The following is a 24,099-nucleotide window of genomic DNA, read 5'->3' as shown; positions in this document are numbered from 1 at the left end:
GGCAGTGCCCAGTGCACCTGCCATGACAGAGGGGAAATTCTGCTCTACAGCCTAGGAGGCTGGAGAGGAAAAGAAGGGCACATTTATTTGTAGGGTAAGGTAGCAAGTTCAGTTTGGTATACAATGAGTTTTAAGTTCCTATAAGATACCCAGATGAAGTCCAATCGAAAACTGGAAATAAGCAACCTAGGTCCTAGGAGAAAGTTCTTGGCTAAAGATTTTGATTTGGCATCTGTATTAGTTTGCTAAGGCCTGTTGTAACTAAGTGCCACCGGTTGAGTGGCTTAAACAATAAAATTGATTGTGTCACAGTTCTGGAGGCCAGAAGTCTGAAATCAAGGTGTTGGCAAGGTTGGCTCCTTCTGAGGGCTGTGAGGGAAGGATCTGGCCTAGTCTCTCTCCTCGGCTTGTAGATGTCTGTCTTCTCCCAGTGTCTAGTCACATCATATTCCCTCTATGCATGTTTCCATGTCCAGCTTTCCTCCTTCAATACGGACATCTTATTAAATTAATAAGGGCATTTGTGTCTGACTACTGCAGGTAGACAAAACCCCCTTCCCCCCAACCACACAAAAGCATGCCAGTGTTAGTTCGTTTTTCCACATGAGCCTGGAAGCTTTTGGTTTGCAGTTAGTGGGGAGAGGGGTTTTGAGGGGAATCCAGAAAAAAGTGGTGGGAGGGGATGAAATCATGTCTTGTTTCTTATGAAAAAGCCATAGATGGGAACAGAGCCCTGCGGTTAGGGTGTGAAGACCAGTCACTATGAAAACTAGTCAGTTTCACATTGTGACACTCTGGACACCAGCAGTGCAGCTCCAGAGTCCAGGTGACAAGTATGGCACAGAGTTGGGGGGTCCTTTCCCGGTGATATTTATACCACTCTGTCCCCCGAGGAGTGGACACTTAGGATACTGAGGCAGCACTCGTGGCACCGATACCGGCATTCTCATGACACGCAGTAATACAGCTTGGGGAAGCAGCCCTTCTCCAAGCCACTTGGCAGGCAGTAGATGTGGACAAGCAGGGCCAGAGTGAGAGAAGAGGAATGGCGTGGATGCCACGAGGAAACTGCAGCTGCAAAACTTGTTCGTGTGAACTCCTGAGGCACTTTTCGAGGGAATTCCAGAAACCACTGGGGTACCAACTAGGGAGAGGGAGCTGAAGCCCTCCTGGGTGGATGGGGGTTATCAGCCCATACAGTGGTTTTTCTGACAACTCGACTCATTTGCTTTATCAGTTCACTATCATTTTCATTGCTATGACACACTGGAGCATCACAAACCCTGCTATGCAAATTCTTTTGGTTGCAAGAACCAGAGATTCACCCAGAGAGGCCTCTTGGCATGGGAGACCTCATCACCGAGATGCCCAATACACCTACCAAGATGATGTGGCTCGTTCTACTCTAAGGCTGGACAGGGAATAGGATGACCCTTTAGGAGGTCACACGTGCTGGCCTAATAGAATGGGGTAGCATAGCCCACATGGGACGAAAATGTCAACTAGACCCACCCACTTGGGTCCACTCTCTAGTAGACCGCAGTGGACACCATATTTTTTGTTGAACAGAACTTAAAATGCAAATGAGATAGTGACTGGCCTAGGCAAATAGAAAGTCACTCCATTCCAAAGGAGGGATAGTCAACGATAAGGAATTTAGAGGCTGGAACGGGGACAACCAGGGCCTCAGCCTCGACCTGCCCTGAAGCACTGATTCGAGCAGTGGGGAGTGGAGGGGTACAGAGGCTGGGATCATGCAATCCAGCCCTACAGCACCCCAGCTTTCCCCCAACCTAGAAACACCAGCCAGCCACAAGCCATATTCACGTACCTGCCCCAGGTCGCCTGCCACTCTGCATATGTTGGTCTTTCACTCACTACGGGAGGCGAATGAATCCATAGTATTCTATTCTTTTATCACACATTGAACAACAGCAATAAAAACCTAAACCTGTAGGTGATCAGGGGATCGGCTACATGACCAATCCCTGGCTTTCCTCCTTAGGAAGCCGATCTTCCTACCAAAGAGGGATCCAAAAAGGAAACTCTTGAGAGGCCCCACCGATGGGTCCCTCTGGGTAAGCAGCACAGACTTGGGATAGAATGACCAAATTTACAAAAGACAAAGGCAGCTTGTAACATTATTACTTTGGAAGAATCTTTAAAGGTGGAACTGTCCACTGTGATGACGTGCCAGGTGCTACGCTGCCTCCCGAAGACTCGCCCTTCACATTGGATAAACAGCCCCCAGTGGGAGCTTGGCCATTTGTGGAACACAGGAAACCTGATACGCATGCTCTTAAAGCATTTTTGTGTTCTGTAGCTATCTCCACACTGGGAAAAACAAGATAATTTATGTTCTCCAAAGATTTTTTGGCATACTGATATTTTTAAAAAATTCTTGAAGGAACCAGTAGGAGGAAGAGGGTACGATGATAACAGAAAGACTCTTTCAGAGAATTCCTGTCCACCACTCTGCTCTCCCACTGTTTGTGGGCTTTTTGAATAACATGTTGAAATGTCATCTGGTACCTTTGGGAATCAGAAAAGTGATTAACTAATGAATCATTAATTCCCATTTTTTGGATATTTCATTCTTTGGTACTTTTTGTAGTTTCTCGACAGCTCCTATCAGGCAATATTTAAGACAATAGTCAGAGAAATGGCTGCTCGCAATGAACTAGAAGAGGATATTGACGTTCCCCCGTCTAGGCTACTGGAAAGGGACAACGGAAGGAAACTGGGAATTCTGTAAGTAACTAGAGAGATCGAGCTATTGATCAGTGGGTTCACGTAAGCTAGAGGTGGCAGCAGGGAAAGTGTGAATTGGGCCACCAAGGAAAGAACAAAGGCAGGGCCAGGCAGGTCCCCTGGATCAAGGAGCAGGCACAGGCCGGGCACAGGGCAAGTGTAAGATCCAGGGGTCAGGAGCCTCTAGCAGAGGCTCAGTCTAACTTGATTGCACTCAAAACATATTTCCCAAACACCTACCATGCACTAATCCAGGCTCTAGAGGTAGAGTAGTGTGTGCCCCGGAGCCTCTGCTGTTGAGGAGCTAACCCATGTGGCTCCCATTTGCTTGCAAAGGTGGGCAAAATGCCAAGGGAGGAACACCCTGCCCTTCCCAAAAGGGCTCTGGTTGCCTCTGGCTGGATCTCCTCACTGGAGTTTAACTCTTGTCTGCCTTTGGTATCCTGCTCTCAGCTGGAAGGGGAGGACTCCACCCCATCCCACTCCTTGGTCTTTATTTTTTCACAAGTACAGATAGGCTAGGTAACTGCTTCAATTCCATTAGAAGTGCCTGCAAATAAAATGAATGACATTTGGTGCACATGGGCCATGAAGATCTCATTCTCAAGTTCCCCTATTGCTTCTAGCGTATGAATAGTAAACCACTGCTCTCTGCAAGCCGAAACAGTGCAGCCCTTCCCAGCAAAGCACGTCCACTTCCTGGGGTGCTAGGGGTCAAATTATTATGTTCTCTTCAAGGAATCTGATCTAAGAACTTAAATTCTGTCATGTCAAAGACCTCCTTCTCAGACCCAGTGAAGCCTGGGAAGCTCACTCTTTCTGGCACATTCCCTTGCAAAGGGGCTCTGATCTGAGAATCAGAAAACATAGCCACCCTGTAGACCACCCTTATTTGGAAGTAAAACAGCCCACGTCATTGATATGTCAGGATAACTCACTTTGAATACTGACATGAGAGGGGGAAAGGGCTGGATCATTTTGAGAGGCTGTGTCTTAGGTGCCTCTCATGATAAATCATTTTGAGTGAGGCTATTTGAAAATGTCCTACTACAGTAAAGGGGTTTTAAGTGGCTCTGTCCAGTTCACAGACAGTGCTGTTTTTCCAAGCTATTTCCAGATGTAACCCTCACTGGGATGTGGACAAGCCATGGAAAATCAAGCTTCATGAGCCAACTCACAGAGCCACACTTGCATTTGGACCTCCCTGCCCTGTCCCTAGCCCCCAAGACGACCATTGTTGAATTCATCTGGAAGTGTTTTGAGGTCAGCCATGTGCCCAGGTTGAAGGTCAGTTAGAGACCAGGAGGGATGCCCTGAGTTGACACCAGGTGCCATCCTTTACTCCCAAGCATTTCCTGGAAGGAAAGCTGGCTCAGAGGCAGATCCATGGCTCAATTGTCCACCCATGTCAAAGACTCAGCAGGCTCTAGCACCATCTGCGCTGTGTAACATGATGTGTAGGAACTGAGTCTTGGCTTTTAAATATGATTCATGTTCCTTTTAGGTTGAAGAAAAATTATAAAAAATACAAGGAAACAATCCTGGGGATCAAGAGGAAACGAGAAGGTAAGCTCCACTCTACCATTTCCCACCCCATGCCTGGCTCTCCTGTCCACGTCACCTTCTGCGTGTTCTGTAGAGGAGGTATCATAGGAAATGGGAAAGCTCGTTCACTCGAGTGCCTCCTGATCTGGTACAGTCCTAGCTGCCAGGGATGAAACACTGAGCATAACAGACCAAGCCTAAGACCTCAGTGGCTTGTCCCTTGGTTGGGAGGGAGGAGAATAGACAAAAAAGTAGGGAATTACCATGATGGTTCAGCCCTATGGAATGAAGGGGATGCTATAGGGGGGTTCAGAACCATCTAGGCTGGTGAAAAGAACAGGGAGAACATGGCGCAACTTGTATGATGAACCATCAAAATGCAAAGCTCTTTTTGAGAAGAACACAGATATATCGACCTTCTACTAGGTGGCAGGCACTAAGCACCATGCATGCATTATTTCACAGTGACCCCATAGGTGTCTGTAGATAGCATTTTCCCATTTTAAGGCATCCAAGGCTCAGATACCTTCATCTCTCCCCTGGAATTCTTGTCTCCCTGACTTCCACCTTCTTGTCTCTCAGTCCTTTGTTCACATTGTTTCCAGCATAATCTTTTAAAAACCCTTCACTGGCCCTCCATTGCCTCCAAGAAAATGTCCGCACTCCTCTTACGACTTAGAAGGCTCTCAATTTTTCTTCTTCATACACGCTGACTTTTTTCTTGCTCATCGAAGGGCCAAGCATCCACTGCCACAGGGCCTTTGTACTTGCTGCTCCTTCTGCCTAGAACATTCTGGGCTCCAGTATCCCTGTGGCTGCTCCCTCACTTTATTCAGGCCTCTGGTTCAATGTTTCCTTCTCAGAAATACTTTTCTTGGCTACCCTCTATAAGCCAGTGCTCACCTGCACACACACACAAACATGAACGCACGCGCATCGCTCTCCATCCTTCTTGCCCTGCTCAGTTTTTCTTTAGAGCAAGGGTCCCCACCCTATGGTGAGTCATATAATTATTTCATTATATATTACAATGCAATAATAATAGAAAAAAAGTGCACAATAAATGTAATGCGCTTGAATCATCCTAAAACCATCTCCCTCCCACCAAGTCTGTGGAAAAATTGTCTTCCATGAAAATGGTCCCTGGTGCCAAAAAGGTTGGGGACCGCTGCTTTAGAGCACTCACAGCCACCTGACACATCGCATTTTTATCTGTTCACTTGTTTTGCATCTGTCTCCCCTGAGACAGCAGGGACTGTAACGTCCCTGAGAGTTAGGACGGTTCTTGGCACACAGGTACACAACAGATATTTATTGAGCAAGTGAATGAATGAATGATCTAGCCCTGCTTGCCTTTCCTGAATCATTTGTCACCACCAACCCGTTCCCACTCTACCCTTCACCCACACGGAGACTATGCTAGGACTGCCCCCTGGCATGTCAGAGACTCACCTTCCGTCAAAAGTCTTCTCAGCTTCAGAGCCTGGTTAAGTTCCGTGCTGTGAGCCCAGTATTGGCACACCCAGATCTCCCTTCAGTGAGCTGCTCCTTGCAGAGATCCTCACTCCCACCAAGAACATTCGGCTGATGCCACAATTGGAAGCTCCTCTCCATGCTTCGGCCTCTGTAGATCCCACTGCTGTGACACATGGAGCAGGTGTCCTTACTAGTTTAGTTCCAAAACTCAATTGTCATAAAAATGGACAAAAATAAATATAAAAAGAAACTTGTTGCTATGAAAACAAAATTGAATATTTTTTAAACCTCAATAAGAAAAGAGCTTTTAAAGAAACTGCTGTGAATTAGATGTGGAACAAACATACACAAAAGATTGGGGAATGCGTAGAAATCTATTTTTCAAAATTCTATGATTCTACATTTAGATATTTTGAAACTGCCAAAACCGAAGATGATAAATGATAAATGATGGGTGTGATCTGAGCAAAAATGATCATAGAGTCACAGCTATCAGACCTGCACTCAAAAGGAAGATCTTGCCCTGCATTTTAAATGGCATGTTCGTATACAATTATGTTCTAAGTTACAATAACGTCCAAGTATGTTCCATTTTTTTGTGACAACTCCCCACTTTAGGCTGCTTTTTCAATTAACAGCCACGCTGTTGGTTGGATAAGCACTTGGCTCATTACGTTGTAGGTGGCACATCATGGCATCATCCTGTCGCACCCCTACGTCTGGACTGGGTGGTCTCCACCGTCGCATCAGGCATCTAGCACTGGGATGGCACACAGTAGGCCCTTGATAAATATGTGTTGAGTGAATGAATGACAAGGCAGAGTGAGCTGGAATTCCAACCCTTGCATTTCCCCCTTTCAAAGGTCTTGCTCTCTCAATTACCGGGCAGCCCTCCAGTAGCCCTCAAACTTCCTTGGGCACCTTAAGAGAGATAGATCTAAGTTTCCTTTCTCTTTTCCACCAAAATCTTATTTAATCCCGTCATTGGACTGAACAGCACATATGAAGTCGGGAGACGTTTTTACCTTTCATTTATCGACGCAACCGCCACCATCTGAGGAGTCCGAGCCAGAAGAAGAAAGCAAAAAACCTCCACGTATCGTTCGGCGCAAGAAGAAAGAAGAGCTAGATACGGAATGGATAAAGGAGAGTACAAAGGTAGGTGCGACAGTGCACTGGTGTTTTTACTTTGCACAGACTTTTTTTTGGCTCAGGTGAGGCACACACACACCTTATCAGAGAGCTGTCAAGGACAAATACACAGTGTGAGCACAAGCAACAATAAATGTATCCAGGGTATAGAGGTAGACCCGTGTGTGGAGGTTGCTGGCTAATTGATGAGGATGTTTGCTAGAATTTGTTGGGATTCTTCTGCCTACAGGGCCTATAGTCAGCAATTGGATGGGGGTGGAAATGAAATAAAGGAAATGTATATATATTATTCATGTGTATAGATTATAATATATAGGTCCCAGCTAGGCACAGTGGCGCACCTATGTCCCAACCACTCGGGAGGCCGAGGCGGGAGGATCACTTGAGCCCAGGAGTTCAAGGATACAGTACACTATGATCGTGCCTGTGAATAGCAGCTGCACTCCAGCCTGGGCAACATAGCAAGACCCTGTTTCTAAAAAAAAAAAAGAAAAAAAGAAAAGAAAAAATATATAGGTTATAGGTCCATCTTCTAATAAATTAGAACCCATATCAAAAATCAATCACACAGGGAATGGATAAACTATAGTACATTCATACAATGAAATATGATTCAGCACTAAAAAGAGATGAACTGTCAAGCTATGAAAAGACATGTAGGAATCTTAAACACATATTACTGAGGGAAGGAAGCCAATCTGAAAAGGTTACACACCAAATGATTCCTACTAGGTGACATTCTGGAAAAGGCAAAACTATGGAGTTTATAAAAAGATCAGTGGTTGCCAGGGGTGTGGGAGAGGGAGGGAGGGATGAAGAGGTGAAACACAGGGGATTTTTAGGGCAGTGAGACTCTTCTGTATGATTCTACAATGGTGGAACATGTGTCATTCTACATTTGTCCAAACCCACAGAATGTACAACACCAAGAGTGAACCCTAATGTAAACCATGGACTGTGGGTGATGGTGGTGCATCTGCGTAGGTTCATCCATTATAGCAAACACACCAGTCTGCCGTGGGACGTTGATAGTGAGGGAAGCTGTGCGTACATGGGAACCTCTGTACTTTCTACTCAATTTTGCTGTGAACTGCTCTAAAAAAATGAAGCCTATAAAAAAATCAATCGTGTGCCATATTTATAAAGACTGATACTATAGAGTCATAAACGAAAACAAGTCCCAAAATGTTGGGGTCATTGAAAGCGAGCTAATAATCAGGTCTGAAGTTCAAAAAAGAGGTATTAAGGTGGGAATTAAAAAGATGCATTAGACTTTATGCCTTCGGTAATTATGTATTCAGAACATACTATGCTCCAGGCACCTTCTAGGTGCTGGAGGTACAGAGGTGAACAAAACAAAGCCTCTGTTCCTGCAGAGTGTGCGTTCCAGGTGAGGAGAGAGCCAATGTACTATACAAGGCTACGTCAGCTATTGTTAGGCGCCATGGGGGAAAAGCAGCAAAGGGGGCCCCCCAGATGTCAGGCAAAGAGAGGAGTTGTTCTCACACCTATAGGGCAATCGGGGACAGCTGATTGGGCCAAGTGCCATTGGAGCCTAGGCCCACATGAAATAAGGGAGTGAGCCATGGAAATTCCTGGGGAAAGGGCATTCTAGGCAGAGCCAACAAGTGCAAAGGCCTCAGGGCCTCAAGGATAGCTACGAGCAAGTGAGGGAGGGACAGGGAGTCAGCTTGGGTGCCCAGGTCAGGTGAAGCCACTGCCTCAAGGACACAAAGCCTGGATTAGTCAGGATAATGCTCATTCGCTGCTGAAACAAATGCTTCCCAAAGCTAATGGCTCCATAAACAGATGTGTGTTTCTTGCTCACATCATGTCAATTTTGAATGTTGTAGCTCTTTTGAGTGCTCTCCTCCAAGGGGGGGGCCTCTGGGCCCTTTCGTCATGTATCTCCACCATCTTGGAGTTGTTTGTGTCCAGTTGCATGGACAAGAAGTAAAGCCAGGGTCCAAGCTTAAATTCCATTGACCAGAACGAGTTACATGACCCCACTAGCTGCCGGGGAGCTGGGAAATGTACTCCTGCTATGTATCCAGGGGGAAAGGGAAAGAGTCTACGTTAAGAGGAAAAGCAATTGAACGTCTTAACGTGATGAGAGTGGCCTCACTTGCAGGAAAAGTGGAAGAGAGTAGGAAACTGACACTGTTACCAAGGTACGGACTCTGCTGGCCTCCAGACAAGGAACGGGAAGTTCAGTATTCCGTCCTCTCCTGGGTCTGCATGGAGGAGTGTCAGTGGGACCAGTCAGAGTTCCTATGGACAGAGGAGTTCTCCGGGTTGTAACAGACAATGGTAACGGTGCTGGGAGCCCTCATGTAGAATCTTCAGCTTTCTCACCTCCCTGGCCTCACTTGCAGTAAATGAAAGAAACCCATACTTGCTTTTTGGCTAACTCCATGTCCCTCCCACACTCCATGGCCTGCCCTACCTCAGAGCTTTTGCACCTGCACCATCTGCGCCCACCCAGCCTCCCAGTCTAAAATGTCCTCCCTGCAGCTGGGAGAAGGTTGTCACCAAGATCTCCAAGCAGAAGAGCCTTCCTAGCCCACTCATGTCAGGCTGCACCAAGGGCCCATGAGGTATGACAGGAATTGGGGCATTTGTTTCTGTTTGTTTTACAAACGGACAATAAATTCCAGGTTGTTTGCTGAGTCCACTAGCGGTGTCTGTAAGTGTGTGCTGGTGGTCAGGTGCAATCCAGCCCCTCCCACCCAGGGCCCAGCGGCTCTCTGGCAGCCCGTGGGAGCGCAGACGCAGCTCTGGCACAGTGCAGGGTCCCGCCTGGGAGCCACTGCTTTTCCTCTAGTAGAACTGAAGAAAGGGCCAGAGACATAGTCTCTTCTCTCTTAACTTACAGTTCTTAGCCTCATACTCTGTCCCCATGCAGATGGCAGTGAATTTCAGGCTTTTAAACATGCCGTGTATTGTATATTTCCCAGGGAGAGAAAATGTACCAACTTCAGCTCTATGTCAGAGCTTTTGCTTTGCACATAGATAAGGTCCTTATCATCAGAAAAATGTCATTACGTGACAGGTGAATTTGACAAGCAGAAAGCATCTTGAGAAATTCTGGCTTTTGAGTGAACTACAAACACCCTCTCCCATGAGAACCATCTGGACACTTCCTACAGCCCCCAGGACAAACCAACCGTGCTGTCTTTAAAAGCACTCTTTAACCTAAGTGTCCATCAGAGGAAGCATGAATGAAGAAAATGTACTACATACACACCAAGGAATACTATTCAGCCTTAAAAAGGAAGGAAATCCTGTCATTTGTGACAACGTGGATGAACCTGGAGGACATTACGCTAAGTGAAATAGGCCAGGCACAGAAAGACAAATACTATAAGACTTAAAAAATCAAATTCGTAGAAGCAGAGAGTATCCAAGGACTGGGGAGTAGGGGAAATGGGGAGATACTGATCACAGGATATAAAATTTCAGTTGGGCAAGTTGAAGAGATCTGTTGTACATCATGGTGACCATGCACGTTCTGCATTTTTCATTGTCTTGTCTTTTCTTCCCAGGTGCATCAAGGTGATGGAAAATTAGTTCTCTACCCCAGTGAGAATGTCTTCCAAATTCTCTTTCCTGATGGGACAGGCCAGATACAGTATCCAGTCGAGAACAGGGATGCTCATGTCGACATATGTTGGCACCGAAAAAGTCTGTGATTCAGGGCTGGGTTGGGGGGTTTCACAGAAGCCTGCATCCTCTGCAGGGCCCTGTCTTTCCCAGGGGGTCCCAAGGGACTGCTTATGCCTTAACCGTCTCCCAGTTACCCATCAGGGAACCTGGCTATGCTCATCTTCTGCACGAAAGCCAAAAAGTTCACGTACATCATTCTGGAAGACAGTACGAAAGGGTGGGTCCGGGGCCTTATCAACAACTCTGGCCATGCCACCTTCTATGATGAAAACGGAGATATCTGGTAAGCGGGGGCCCTGCCGGTGGGGAAGCAGTGTGGGGAGAGTTTGATGCCCCGTCTACGTGGCCTCCCTCCCTGTCTCTGACCCACAGTGTGGGAAATGGGCGTGGTGCCATGGTGGACCGGAGCAGAAGTAATGTCCTCATTGCACCACTGCCTTCCCATGGGCGGAGCCACAATCGAGGGCCCACAGCCACCACAGTCTACGGCTTTGTCTCCTAAACACCTCTTGAGAGTCAGCCCTTGCGAGCATCACCTTAGAAAGACCTGATATCTCAGGCAGGAGGGTTTGGGGAGGGCTTTGGAGACACGTGCCTTCTATACAGATTCTACGGTCAAAAGGGCAACTTCTAAGTATCTCCTGACAAATGAACTTAGTTCTTAAGTTCCCATTTCTGGTCATGGTGAAAAGCTTTATCTCACTGATTCGAGGTAACTCAGTCACTTCAAAATATTTCTCCATCTCTTAGAGGTAAGTGCTGTCTTTTCAGGATGTCCCCTCGCCTTCTCTTCTAAATGGCCATGGCCCAGGAGACATCTATTATCTTGGATCAACGTTATACTTTCTTCTCGATAGTCAAAGCCAAATTTGTTTTGTTGTTTTTTTTTTTTTTTAATTCCAAAAAAAGTATTTTCACTTCCTAGGCCCTGGTTTTTTAAAATATTTTCTCTGCTATGCATCTTTTTAGATACCATTTCCTGATGCACTCCTTTGTTCTGGAGGTATCTGCCCGTATGAGGACCCTTTGTGTAGAAAACGCCGCTGTCTGTAAAGTGCACCAAGGTCCTGGGTGCAGGAAGCACAGGGAGTGGGACCAGAAACACAGTTAACCATCTGTAGTAGGATCTGGGACTTACAGCAGGGCCTCCTCTTCCTAACACTCTCAATTGTAGGGCCAGGGGAGCCCTTGGGGAAATCTAAAAAGCACTTTCATTTTACTGATGAGGAAACTTAGGTTCAGAGAACATGCTAAGTCACTTGCTCTGAGGCATACATGAAATTACGGGCAAGAAGTTTTATGACATTTTGACTCACCCTAAAATAAAGCATTTTTTAAAAATTATCAAATAACGTGTAAGAGATACCGCACCTTATCCCTGAATCTCAGCCCCGCAAAACCCAAGGGGAAGGGTGATGCTCAGAGTCAAGGTAAGGGCTGACTCTTCCCTCGACCCAAGACTCTGATTCTGTAGGTCTGGGGTAGGGCCTGGAGACCTGTGTTCTTTAAACAATTTCCAGATGCCTCTGTGGCTCAGCCAGGTGTGGGCGCCCCGGCCAATGCCCTCTACTGTGCCTTTGTGCCTTTAAGGCTGTGGAAAAGGGTGATGCCAGGAGCCCCAGTGACAGGCCCTGCCCTTGTCCCCCAGGGGTGTGGCACCCTCTCAGGGCTGTAAGCTAGAGACAGGGACCCAGATCCACAGGGAGCCATGCCTTGGCCTCCCCAGTGTGCTGACACCCCAGACTGTTGCTAGGGCCCTGGAAACGCCTCCACTTCATGAGGAAATGGCCCAGGTGTCCTGTCCTGGGGGCGGCAGTGACCAGTGGTTTAAAGTCTGTTGGTCCCAGAACAGCCTTGTTTCTAGGACGCTGGCACCAGCCTTGTCGCCAGCGCATGGTCCGGGGCTCCCTGACTTCTCATCTCTCATCTCATCCTTTGGAACCTGCTGCCTTTCTGCCCTTGGAGGAATTTCAGAAACTCTGCGAACCATGACTCACGTGTTTTTGAGAGTGGGAGAAACACTGGCAGCTTTCCCTCCTGACCCTAAGCTCCTCCGCTGCAGAAAACAGGGTGGCTTACACTTCGGAGGCTTCCCGTGTTCCAAGCTCATCCGTTAGGCTCATAGTGGGCCTCACAAATCTCAGCAAATGGCCCGTGCAGTGTCCTGCCCACAGGGACACAGGCCAGGGCCCGGGCCACCCACTGGGGCCTCCAAACTCACCCTGTCTTTGTGTGTTCCCTGGCCCCCACTGAGCAGCCTCTGTCTCTCCTTCTTCACTCCCGGCTGCCCCCCAGTAGGAGAGGCCCCCAGTGGTGTCACTGATGTCTCTCTTGCCCTTCTTTCTTGGTGCTGGACAGATGGCCAAGCTGGCCAGGCTGAGGAGGGAAGCCCCTCCCTCAGTCCCTGCACACAGGCACCTGGGTGGGAGATACACTGTCCACGTGTATCCCCCCGACACCCACCGCCCCCAGATGTCATACCACAAGGCCAGACCCTCTTCCTGAACAGGCATCCCACCCACAGGCTGCTTCCTTCCCCAGGGGCAGCTGCGCCAGAGAAAAAGTGGCCCATAGAGGAAGGACTTGGTCCCTGAGGGAGTTCATCATCAAGACTGTAGTCCCATTGTCACCAGGAGATTCTGTGCAAAAGACCCTCTGAGTCCTTTGGGAACACAAAGCGGCTTGACCAGGGGCCCTCGACCCTAACTGCTAGAAATTTCCTCAGCACTGACAGAGAGCTTCTCCGTGAAGGATTTAGTCATCTGCCGGGTGTGTGGAAACTAGAGCCCAGCACCGCCCCAGCTGTCAGCCCGAGGAATCTCAGACCAGGCCCCCAACTGGCTTCATGGGCCCACACGGGGAGGCCTCAACCCGCAGTCCCGGGGAGGTGGGTTCTACCCACTCCACAGTTCAGGGTTTTCACATCCTCTGAGCAGAGGCCTCCCAGCTCAACCATTTCTGGGTGTTCTAGATCCCTTCTCCCTATGGGAGCCCTACCCAGAGCCTGGCACCCCCAGGCAGAGCAGACCTCCCAGGGAGTGGGGACAGCCTAGTGCGAGAAGGCTGGTGGGAGCTGTGTAAGGGTTAAAAGCCAGCTGGGATCTACTCCCTACGGAGTGAGGGGGTGAGATAAGACGATTCCTCTTGCCCTCCTCCCCACCAGTGATGATAAGGAAACTCGAATGTTTTCTGAGTTATTGCTACGTATAGGCATTTAATCCTCACGCAACCCTATGAGTAAAGTACTATTATTATCTGCATTTTACAGTTGAGAAAACTGAGGCATAGAGAGGTTAAGTAACTGGCCCAAGGTCACACAGCTTGAAAGTGGCACCACCAGACTTTGCACCTAGAGGGTCTGGCTCCAGAGCCCAGGTTTAATCCATCACTGTGCACACAGCCTCTCGCTTAGGTAAAGGGGAACGAGGCCCGACAGGCTGAAGCCCAGTGGTGAAGGGGCTGAGGAGTTCGCTCTTTGTCCAGTGGGAAGAACAGGAGGATCTGGGGTTGGGGAGTGATGGGAGTCCTCCCTACTGGAGGTGAGCAAGGCTGCCCGCAGCTGGGCCCCGGCCGGCCCAGACAAGCCGTGGCAGCGTGTCAAAGTAACCCCGGCTCCCCAAGCCCTACCTCTGACTAACTCAGCCCTCAGCATCCTTTCCTTCCTTCACTGGATTCCCCGAGACGTTGCTGTCCCAGGGGCACTGATTTTAGGGACAGTCCAGGTGGGAGTCGAAAGGCAGAAGCCAGGGCCAGAGGCATACGGTGGGTTTGAAGTGTCAAGACAGGATGGCTCAAAGGGCAGGCGAGCCCCCCAAGAGCAGGGCCTGGGATGGGTGAGAGAGAAACCCCCCAGCCCCACTCAGCAGAGACTGAACGAGGCCACGCTCTTCCTATTTCAGCCTTCCCAGCCAGGTGACCAGAGGACACCAGAGACCGGGACAGGACAGGATAGTGCAAGGAGCTCGGGTCCGGGGCCAGCTGGGCGGGGTTTGAATCCCAGCTGTGGCACCTGTTAGTGGGGCAGCCTCAGGCAAGTCACATGACATTTCCCTTTTTTTTTTTTTAAACGATGGAAAAGTTCTGGAACACGATACTTTTTGTTTTTGAGTAATTGTATAGTATTTTATTTTTTTATTTCAAAATATTAATTAAGGGGGTGCCAGTGTTTATATTACATGTGTAGCTTGTCCAGTGCTTAAGTCAGGGCCCTGGGTGAATCCATCACCAGAATAGTGTTCACTACCCGTTAGGTAAGTTTTTATCCCACACCCACCTTCCTGTCCTCCCCCTCCTCGGTTTCACGTCTTTCTTATCAAGGAACATGACACTTGTGAGCCTCGTCTTCTTTTTGTGAAATGAAACAGAATCTAGCAGGATGGATTGTTTTTAGAATTAGGATCATAATCTATGTGAGATATGTGTGTGTGTGTGTGTGTGTGTATATATATTAATATATTTCATATTTCCCCTACGAGCTACGGGTTCAGTACTCACCAAATCTGGCTTCATAGAACGTAACTACCGTGAATATTGAGAATTGACCGCATCTATTATATGAAGGAAACTAACAAGGGGTGGCAAGGAGAGTCCTGGTGGGAAGCAGAGGGGCTGGACAGGAGTCCCCTCTGAGGAGGTGACATCCGAGCTAAGACCCGAAGGATAAGCAGAGGGCGGGCATGTCACATTGGGCAGGGGACCTTTCCAGGCAGGGGAAGAGCGTGGCAGAACCAGGAGGAGGAGGAGAGGGAGGGAGAGCGAGGACGCGGCCGGCCAGGGCTGGAGGGCAGTGCCTGGTCTCAGGTCAGCCTTCGTGTTGGAACTTCTCCCGCCACCAGGACCCTGTGGGCCTTGCTGCAGCCAGAGGGGGAGAGGGAGGAGAGCAGGGGCCTCAGGTCTGAGCGCTCAGCTGCCTGATGCTTCTCTCCTCCAGGCTGAGCCTGAGCCCCAACCTGGGCTACTACTTCGGCAAAGACAGGCGCCTGAGGGCCTGGAACTGGTGGAATCTGAGCATCCACGTTCACGCACCCCCGGTCAAGCCCATCTCCTTGAGCATCAACCAGTACATCCAGGTACAAGTACAGAGCCAGGATAAGATCTTCTTCCGCTTTGCTCACAAACACAAGCAGATTTGTATCAACCTGGGCACCAGGTACAAGGTAAGGTGGCAACTCCCCACACCTCTGCCGGGCAGGGCGCCCACCTACACCCAGGCCACTGCTGCTTGGACGGGCCCCATTCTGAATCACACCGATCGGTAGAAAAACAAGGCCACCTTCACGTACCTGGTGCGTAACCTTGTACAAGGGCATTCACGTAACTTTCCAGCACCATGAGGTTGGGCGCTGAGGAAACTGACATCCTCAGAGAGCTGGGGCTACGAGCCTGACAAAAAACCAAAGATGTCAACATGCACGACCTCATTTGATACTCAGCCAGAAACGAGGGGGAGAGCTGTGTCCCCAGCCCTGCCACTGTGCCCTCATCGCCCTCCCCGGCACACAAACGGTCACCTGGGAGTCTGAAGTGCACCACCCAGGTCGGGCAGGAAAGTCGGAGTGGTGTATTGTCTCCTAGCGCCGCTGGGACAAATGACCACAAACCGGGAGGCTTAAAACAACAGAAGTTTATTCTCTGGTGGTTCTGGAGACTGAAAGTCTGAAATCGAGGCATCAGTGGGGCCGCCTTCCTCTGATCCGCTAACGGAGGATCTTTCCTGGCCTCTCCCAGCGTCTGGAGGCCGCGGGCCTTCCTTGGTTCATGGCCACGCAACTCCGGTCTCTGCCTCCATCCTCGCGGCCTTCTCCTCTGTGGGCCTGCGTCAAATCTCCTTCTCCTTCCTCCTATAAGGACACCAGTCATTGGGTTTCGGGCCCACCCTAAGCCAGGCTGAGCTCATCCCGAGATCCTTAACTTAATTACCTCTGCAAAGACCTTATTTCCAAATAAGGTCAATTCACGGGGACTGGGGGCTAGGACTTGGACATATCCCTTGGGGGACACAATTCAACCCCCTGCAAATGGTGTGTCTGGAGGCCCTGGAGTTCTGACAGAGGTGGGGGACGAAGGTGGCTCTCAAGGCCCTTCCCGAAGACCAGAGTCAAGGAGAGGACTTGGCCACCCTGGCAAGGCCGGTTCTGTGTAGGCCTGTTCTGCCCCAGCCCCTCTCCCCCATTCCACACAAAGGCTCCATTTACAGAGCCCCCGAGAGGCACTGGAGGCCTCTGGAAGCAGGACCTCCCGGGGAGACAGACACAGCGTGTCCCCTGGGTGCTGAGTCAGTGGAGAAGGGGGGCTGATGGAGGAGGCAGCCCAGCAGCAGAGAACAGAGGGGAATGTGGTAGCTTGCGGTGACCTGCCACCCCAGTTTGCCCAGGTCCGAGGAGTTTTCCAGGACTTTGGGTGCTAAAACTTGGAAAGTTCCCAGCTGGCCACCTGGGTTTCCTGCCTGCCAAGGCCTGCTATTTTGCAGGGTGAATAATGACACCCTAACATCCTCACCCACACTGGATTCCCAGAGCAGCCCACCCAATAAAGAGGAGGCCAGTGCCCCCGTCCCTGTGTGGCCATTCGCACTCCTGCCACAGCAGCGACCAGCTAAGAGGACACAGCTGGGGCCGGAGAGCACATGGGCCCAGGTTGCCGGCCTCGGAATGGCGGGGGGCTCCCCTGAGGGAGGAGGGCTGGGAGAGGGAGGCCGGGCCCCAAGAGGAGGGGGCCGGCGTGGGCAGAGAGACCCGGAGGCCTGACAGCCCCAGGGAGCTGGAGAGCCGAGGGCAGCCGTGCCAGCGGGTCCCAGAGGAAGCCGATCAGCACCAGTGCAGCAGTCAGAGTCCCAGGAAGGGGCCAGAGCCAGGCACAGACGGAGCAGCGGCACACCCAGCCCCTCCACTTCCTGGGTGATGCCGGCCCGTTGCCGGAGCCCAGGGTCTTCTGTAAGATGGATCCGGGTGTTGTACGGCGTAAACAGATACCTTGTCCAGACACTTCGTAAGCTGGTCACCTCACAGACACAGAATACATGAGTACTGTCCTTTATTGTTTACCCCTCCAGGAGACTCCGTTCTCGGTCTTCAATAGGTTACACACCAAGGCAGAAGTGGCACAGAGGTGGCCCCCCTGGGGTAGGACTTCATCCCAACCAAGCCCAGACACGGCCAAGGTGGAAGTGGGGCTCGCAGGCCACCGCTGCGAGGTCTCCCGCCCTGGCAGGGCTCTTCCCAGCCTGGGGGTGGGGAGCCCTAGGAGAGAAGCCCGAGTCCCCCAGGATAGGCCCCTTCAGGAGGCAGGCCGTGCCAGGGCCCAGAGCTGGTTTCCTCTGATTTGGGGTCAGCCCACATCACCGCAGTCATGTGACAAAAAGCACAGGCCACGTGAGTGTATTTGGGAAGCAGCAGGAAGACTGCAGGCGGCAGGGCTGGGAGCACAGGTTTGCTCAGGAGGGTGAAGGCTCCAGGGAAGACTGGGATGGCGGCGGGGCGGAGGGCGCGGCGACCCTCACCCAGCCTTCCCTGAATCCCCACAGTTCATCCCCCCGGAGGTGCTGAGCGAAATGAAGAACACAGCGATCCTGGAGGTGGAACCCAGCCCCGTGGCTCGGAAGATCCAGGTCCTTCTGGGAAAAATAAGTAGAATTCTGCATTTCCTGTCTATCTCTGATTTGGAAACCTTCACAGAGGCCACCAAGGTGCTGCTACGAGGCAAACTGTGACTCACAGAAAAGGCCGTCCCCACCCTGGTTTTCGGGTGGTCACCCAATTTTTCCAGGGCTTCTCTGGCATCCACTGAATGTCTTGGGAAGGGACAGTCCCCAGGCATTCCAGGGACAACCCCAGAGACCTGTTTATTATGTCTTTTGAGAGTTGGTTTGTAATTCGGGACTTCTGGGTTTAAAAAAAAAAAAAAAAAAAGGTTAGGGGGCGTTGACAGAATCTGTGGCTGGGCTGGGAAAAGCCTTGACGGTCCCCTCTGACGCTGGAAGCGAGCTGTCCCTTCAGTGGGCGATGCACGTCGACACCCGTCCTGCTTGTTCCTGCTGGTCACTTACTACCCAGAAGGTCTTTTGTGGCTTTAAGTCCTTGCCTTAACTCTCCAAGCTCAAAGCCTAGCTCTGCCCCGTGTTGGCTGTGTGACCTTGGGCAAATAGCTTTAGACCTCAGTTTCCTCGTCTGCAAAAAGGATCTAGAAATAGTACTTGTCACCACAGAGCTGGGAGTATTAAACTACTTAACACCGTCCCTAGAACAGCGTCTGGCCCATAGAAAGCAAGTGCCACTCCAGTTACTATCAGCTTGGCCCTTCCTTTCCTACCTGGGCAGCTCCGGGGAGGTGTTTGTCAACGTGCATCTCGTGGGTGAGGCTTAGCGTCCACACTTCCCTCCGCCTGCAGAGCACGGCCCCACCCAGTTCCTCGGGCCTTTCTCTTCACCATACTTGCTGTTGTTTACTGTGACCCAGGCGGGGCCTGTGCTAAGCCCTGTGCAAGTTCTAGCTCATGGGGCTCTGTGACGTGCGCAGTCTTTTCTCAGGGATGCCGGGGCTCAGAGTGGTTAAATGACCTCCCCAGGATCACATACTAGTAAGTGGTAGTAAAGGTTGGCCTTCCAGCCCACTCGACTACAAAGTGGCATCACTCTGCTGACAACACAGGGATTTTATGACTTCCCACCCCAGGGCATCGCAACAGCTCGAGGCCTCTCCAAATGCTACTGTCCTTATTCCGCTTTGTTGCACGGAACAACAAAGTGCCCATTCCAGGGAGCTGTGGAGGCCAGTCCCGGCCACCAAGCTGCTGCTGACTGGGCACAAATTATGGGTCAGCCTCCAGCAATCCAGCCACTCCTCCTGGCTTTGCAGCACCTACCGGGGCAGCACCCCCAGAACACAGTGCCTCTTCCTAAGGCTGAGGGAGGGAAGGGGAGGGACGGCTTGGTGCCTGGACCCCCCACGCTTCCTTTCCTGCCTGAGGCTCTCTCCAACCCCGCCCTCATCACAAACACCCCCGTGCACCCCTGCCAAGGCAGAGAGAAACCCAGATGGCAAACCCACACCAGCCTGTACCCCGTCCTCCAAACCAGGAGCCCAACACGACCCACACGCCAACTCCCTCCAATAGCTGGGACTTTTGGTCACTGCTAACAGTTTAGCTCAAGCAGCCAGCGAAACAGGCAGTGTGTAACCTGGACAGCAAACCACGGATCCAGATAGGAGATGCAGTGGGCCGCGAAAGGGTGGGAGCCTGGGGCCTGCAGCTCAGGAGGATGAAAGTGACAGTCTCATCTCTGTGACACTCACCTTGTCCTGGAGACGTGTTTTCTAGGCATCTCATTCCTGTGATTTTGTGTCTCCATCTCTCTCAAAAGACCCCAGTGGTCTCTGGTTGGGCCTGAGTGAGTGAGGAGACCACCCTTGGTCCAATCCAGCGTGACAAGAGAGGGTAGGGATCTGTCTTATAAACACGGCTCCTGGCTGATGCCTGAGCATGGGGAGGGGCGGCGGTTTCTAGAAACAGGGGAGTTGAGTTGGGCAGCCCCCGCAGGGTGCCTTTTATACCTCCCTAGGACACCCCTAAACTTCCCGGGATGACTTTATCTACCAAGACAGTATAGGAAACCCCTTTCTCCGGCTCAGCCTACTAGTGGGCCATTTCCTGTTGTGGCACCCGAGTGCCGCCTTCTTGATGACCTCCACTGCCTGCCGCCAACCCTCACCGAGTCCCGTCACCCCCAGACCATCCCCGCACAGCTGAGCTGGGACCAGAGCAGTGGGGCTGGCAGGGTCAGGGCACCGCACAGTCACTCCCGCTGCCTGCCCCTTGCTGCCTGTCGCCCCTTGCTCGTGAGCGGTGGCCTGAAACACAACAGCTCCTTCGGTGCAAGGTGACGAGCCGTACACGGCACAGGCGACTCCAGCGGCAGCGTCCCCTCACACACCCACAAAGTCTGAGTGCCCGGTTGGTGCTGCACCGGTGCTCAGTGTGCAGGGAAACCCCATCCTTGCCACACACCCAAAACAGAAGCCCCCAAGCACACGCCAAGCCTGCAGCCATCCCCGGCCCCACCCCCGCCCCTCACCGCAGCGGGACCGGAAGAAGCCTGCCCTGGAATCCAAGGCGCATGCTCCTTGCACCCAGATGGCCCTCGGTTCAGGTCTCAGCACTACCACTTAGCTGTGCGACCTTGGGAAGAGCAGGAAGCCCTCTGAGACTCAGTTTCCTCCAGTGTAAGACAGGACGATCACAGAACACACCTCACATGGTTACAATGAGGATTAAACAAGACGGCGTAGGTAAAGCCGAATAAATGTTGGCTCCTAGTATTTTCAGCCAGTCCGGCTCCGTGACCCTCCTCCCTGCACAAAACTTCTGACATTATTTCACCCATGCAGAGGCTGTCAACAGGCAGCCTCGCAGAGGCGTTTTCTTTGGATAGTATCCCATTTTAAAATATTTTGTTGCCAAACATTTAAAAGACAAGAGATTTCACATAGAAATACAGATTTCCAGTTTCTATCACTTGCTGTCATCAGAGGCTGTGCAGAGTCACACAGCACTCGGGGACTGTTTCTATGAGGAAAAAGAAATCGCAGCATCCCATAGACTAGGAAGTGCTGAAGTAGCCACGCGGACGGCCAGGACTGTGGAACTCCAGGTCCCACCCTCTGCATGAGTTCACTAAGGCTGCTGTACGCAAGTACCACCGACCAGATAGATGGCTGAACCAACAGAAACTTACCGCCCCACAGTTCTGGAAACTAGAAGCCCGAGACTAAGGTGTCAACAGGGTCGTGTCACTCCGAAGGTGCTAGGGAAGGACCTGCCCAGCTTCTGACAGTCCCGTGGCTGTGGCAGCATACTCCAGCCTTCGCATGGCGTTCTCCCCGGGTGTTTGTCTGTCAAATTTCCACTTTTTCTAAGGACATCAATCGTATTGAATTAGGGGCGTGATCTACTCCAGTATGGCCTCATTGTAACTAAATACATCTGCAACCACCCTATTTCCAAATAAGGTTGCATTCTGAGGCACTGGGGGTTAGGACTTTGACATATGAATTTGGGGGACCCAATGGAACCCATAACACGCTCTCTGTCTGCCACACACCCCTGACCCCTCCTAGGGCCCCACATTCCTGCGGGAACAAATTCTCCCTCATTCATTGTCATTTTATTTTCAGTGATTGGCAGAAAAAGGCACTTCCAAATGAACATGAATTAAGTTGGGCTGTTTATCAATGATACTAACCTGGTAGGTTATACCTAAGGATGTTCTGATGAGTAATTAATCGGTAAATGTTCCAAGGCAAATGGGGCCTCTTCCAGCACCCACAGAAAGGGTGCTGCCTCGGTGTTTAATTGCACCATGCAACAAACACACACTGAGCGCCCACCACGTGCTGAGAACGTGCTCTGCACTCCGAGGCAGAGGAGCGAGCAGCAGCAGAGCAACGCGTTACTGTTTCATGGGGGAAGCGCGGTGGAGCACAGGAGAAGGCGGCCCTGGAACGAGGGGCGCGGACGTGGGAGGCCCCTTTCTGAGCTGCAGGATGAAGAGGAGCTGGGGGTGCTGCACTCACTGGGAGTTCCAGGGAGAGGCCAAGGCATGTGCAGAGATGCTGAGAGCCAGGTGTGTAGCAGAGACGCTAAGGGCACGGCATGTGGAGATGCACTGGACAGGTCTCTTTCATTGGCTGTCCAACCCCCAGTCCTCCTCTATGGGAAGGAATCACCCTTGGGAGCATTGCACAATGGGCAGTACCCTGCCTCCAACCGCAGAAACAAAAAAACAGTCAGGGTCCGGGCAGAAATCACACTGGTTATTTGAACAGGGAAAATGCAACGTGAACTAATAACAAGTTAATACTAAAAAGGGTAAAAGGGAACTTTAAGAATTGAACAGCAAAAAGCAGGGTGCAGCTCTCTCTGTGGAAGTGGAGCTAGCACATAGGAAGTGGCTGCTAGGGGGCAGAAGCTGGTTCCCAAGAAGCTTCTCGCTGGGATGTCAGGAAAACTCACTGGAGAGCGGGTGCCACCAGACCGCCAGCCTCTGCTGACAACACGAGGAAGGAAAAGCACACACTAGAAACAAAGACTCCTTCCCCAGGCCCTACAGTGTCCCTCCAGCACCCTACCAAGCCTAGCACTGCACCAGCTGGCAAAGGAAAAATGTTCTCAAGGCCCAGCTCCAGAATCTCAAGGTAGGGCAAGAAGGATAAATTTGTAGCTGAGAGGCAATAAATTGATAACCGGCACAGAGAAAAATCCTCCTCCTCTGTTCCAGCATGCAAAACTTGGAAAACCAAACACACACACACACACACACACACTCACCCCTCATGGTGGGTTAGGTTGGCCAAGATGAAAGCAAGTTGCAGCAATCCAGCCCAGGCCACAGCAGTGGAGACAGTCTAGATCAACTCTTTCAGCTTTGAAAAAAATAAAAATGCACCTGTGATGCTTTCTGGTCTTATTCTTCTGGTTCTCCAGCCTCTGGCCTGGCCCCAGGGTTACCTATATCCTTACAATAAAGTCCTTTCCTGCTCAAGTTAGACAGTGACGTTTTCCCTTGTTTGCACTCAAGGATGGTGACAAATACAGAGGATGAGCAGGAAGGAGACCAGGCTGGAGAGCCTGCGTGTCCTCAGGAGTTCAAAGCTTTACAAGGCTGGGCTCTTGCAGTAAATATATTTCAATATTCTAAGCAAGGAACTGAAAATGAGGGCCTTGCCCCAGGGCAATGGCATTGGAAATACAGAGGTGGGAAGGAATTGAAGCACTGTCTGAGACAGAGAATCGGCAGTACCTGGTAGTGATGGGATGGCACGGGGAAGGCTGTGTGATTCGGGCAACAGTCACTCAACAAATACTCTTTGAGCAATTACTGTTCTAGGTGCTGATCATGAACAAAACAAAGTTCCTTTCCCATGGAGCTTGCCATTAGGATTAGGGTGGGGAGACAGACAAGAGACAAGCAAAATCCATCATGCAGCAGGTATGAGGGTAACTAAGCCCAGTGAAGGGAACAGCAAGGGCTGGGGCTCAGGAGGTTGCTACTGTACACAGCAGGCTTTCGCAACCTCTGCACCATTGACATTTGGGGCCGCATGATCTTCGCTGTGGGGCTGTCCTGTGCACGGTAGGATGTTCAGCAGCATCCCTGGCCTCTCTCCACTAGAAACCGGTAACATGCACACACACACCAGCCACGACAACCAACCAAAATGTCTTCAGACATTGCCACATGTCCCCTGGCGGAGGGGAGGAGATCGCCACTTGCTGAGACCACTGCTGATCACATTTGGGATTTTTTGTTGTTTTTTCTTATGGCCCAGAACATCTATCTTGGCAAATATTCCAGTTATCTGAAAATAATGTATATCCTGCAATTTTAGGGTATTCTGAATTTACTAATGGGAAAATTCAGGAACATTCAGGCTATGGTTCATTCTATAAAATAGCTGGCCTTAGACTCTTTACCCAAAAAAAGTTACTATTTTTTTTTTTTTTTTTTGAGACAG

The 24,099-nt window shown here is 50.7% G+C and overlaps 1 protein-coding gene across 1 annotated transcript in view; it reads left to right on the top strand.

Annotated features, from left to right (window-relative positions):
• ERICH6B (glutamate-rich 6B) overlaps positions 1-18,298 on the top strand; it is a 33,742-nt gene extending 15,444 nt beyond the window's left edge. The window contains exons 4-10 of the mRNA XM_012648307.1: positions 2,615-2,751; positions 4,256-4,317; positions 6,770-6,930; positions 10,470-10,555; positions 10,721-10,873; positions 15,521-15,746; positions 18,113-18,298. Of these exons, the coding sequence (XP_012503761.1) occupies positions 2,615-2,751; positions 4,256-4,317; positions 6,770-6,930; positions 10,470-10,555; positions 10,721-10,873; positions 15,521-15,746; positions 18,113-18,298 (1,011 nt within the window). The remainder of the gene's footprint in view (positions 1-2,614; positions 2,752-4,255; positions 4,318-6,769; positions 6,931-10,469; positions 10,556-10,720; positions 10,874-15,520; positions 15,747-18,112) is intronic.
• Positions 18,299-24,099: the final 5,801 nt, after the last annotated feature.

Source organism: Propithecus coquereli, unplaced genomic scaffold (assembly GCF_000956105.1).
Source record: "Propithecus coquereli isolate 6110/MARCELLA unplaced genomic scaffold, Pcoq_1.0 Scaffold11, whole genome shotgun sequence".
NCBI classification, from domain to species: Eukaryota; Metazoa; Chordata; class Mammalia; order Primates; family Indriidae; genus Propithecus; species Propithecus coquereli.
This window is presented reverse-complemented; position numbering and strand designations above follow the sequence as displayed.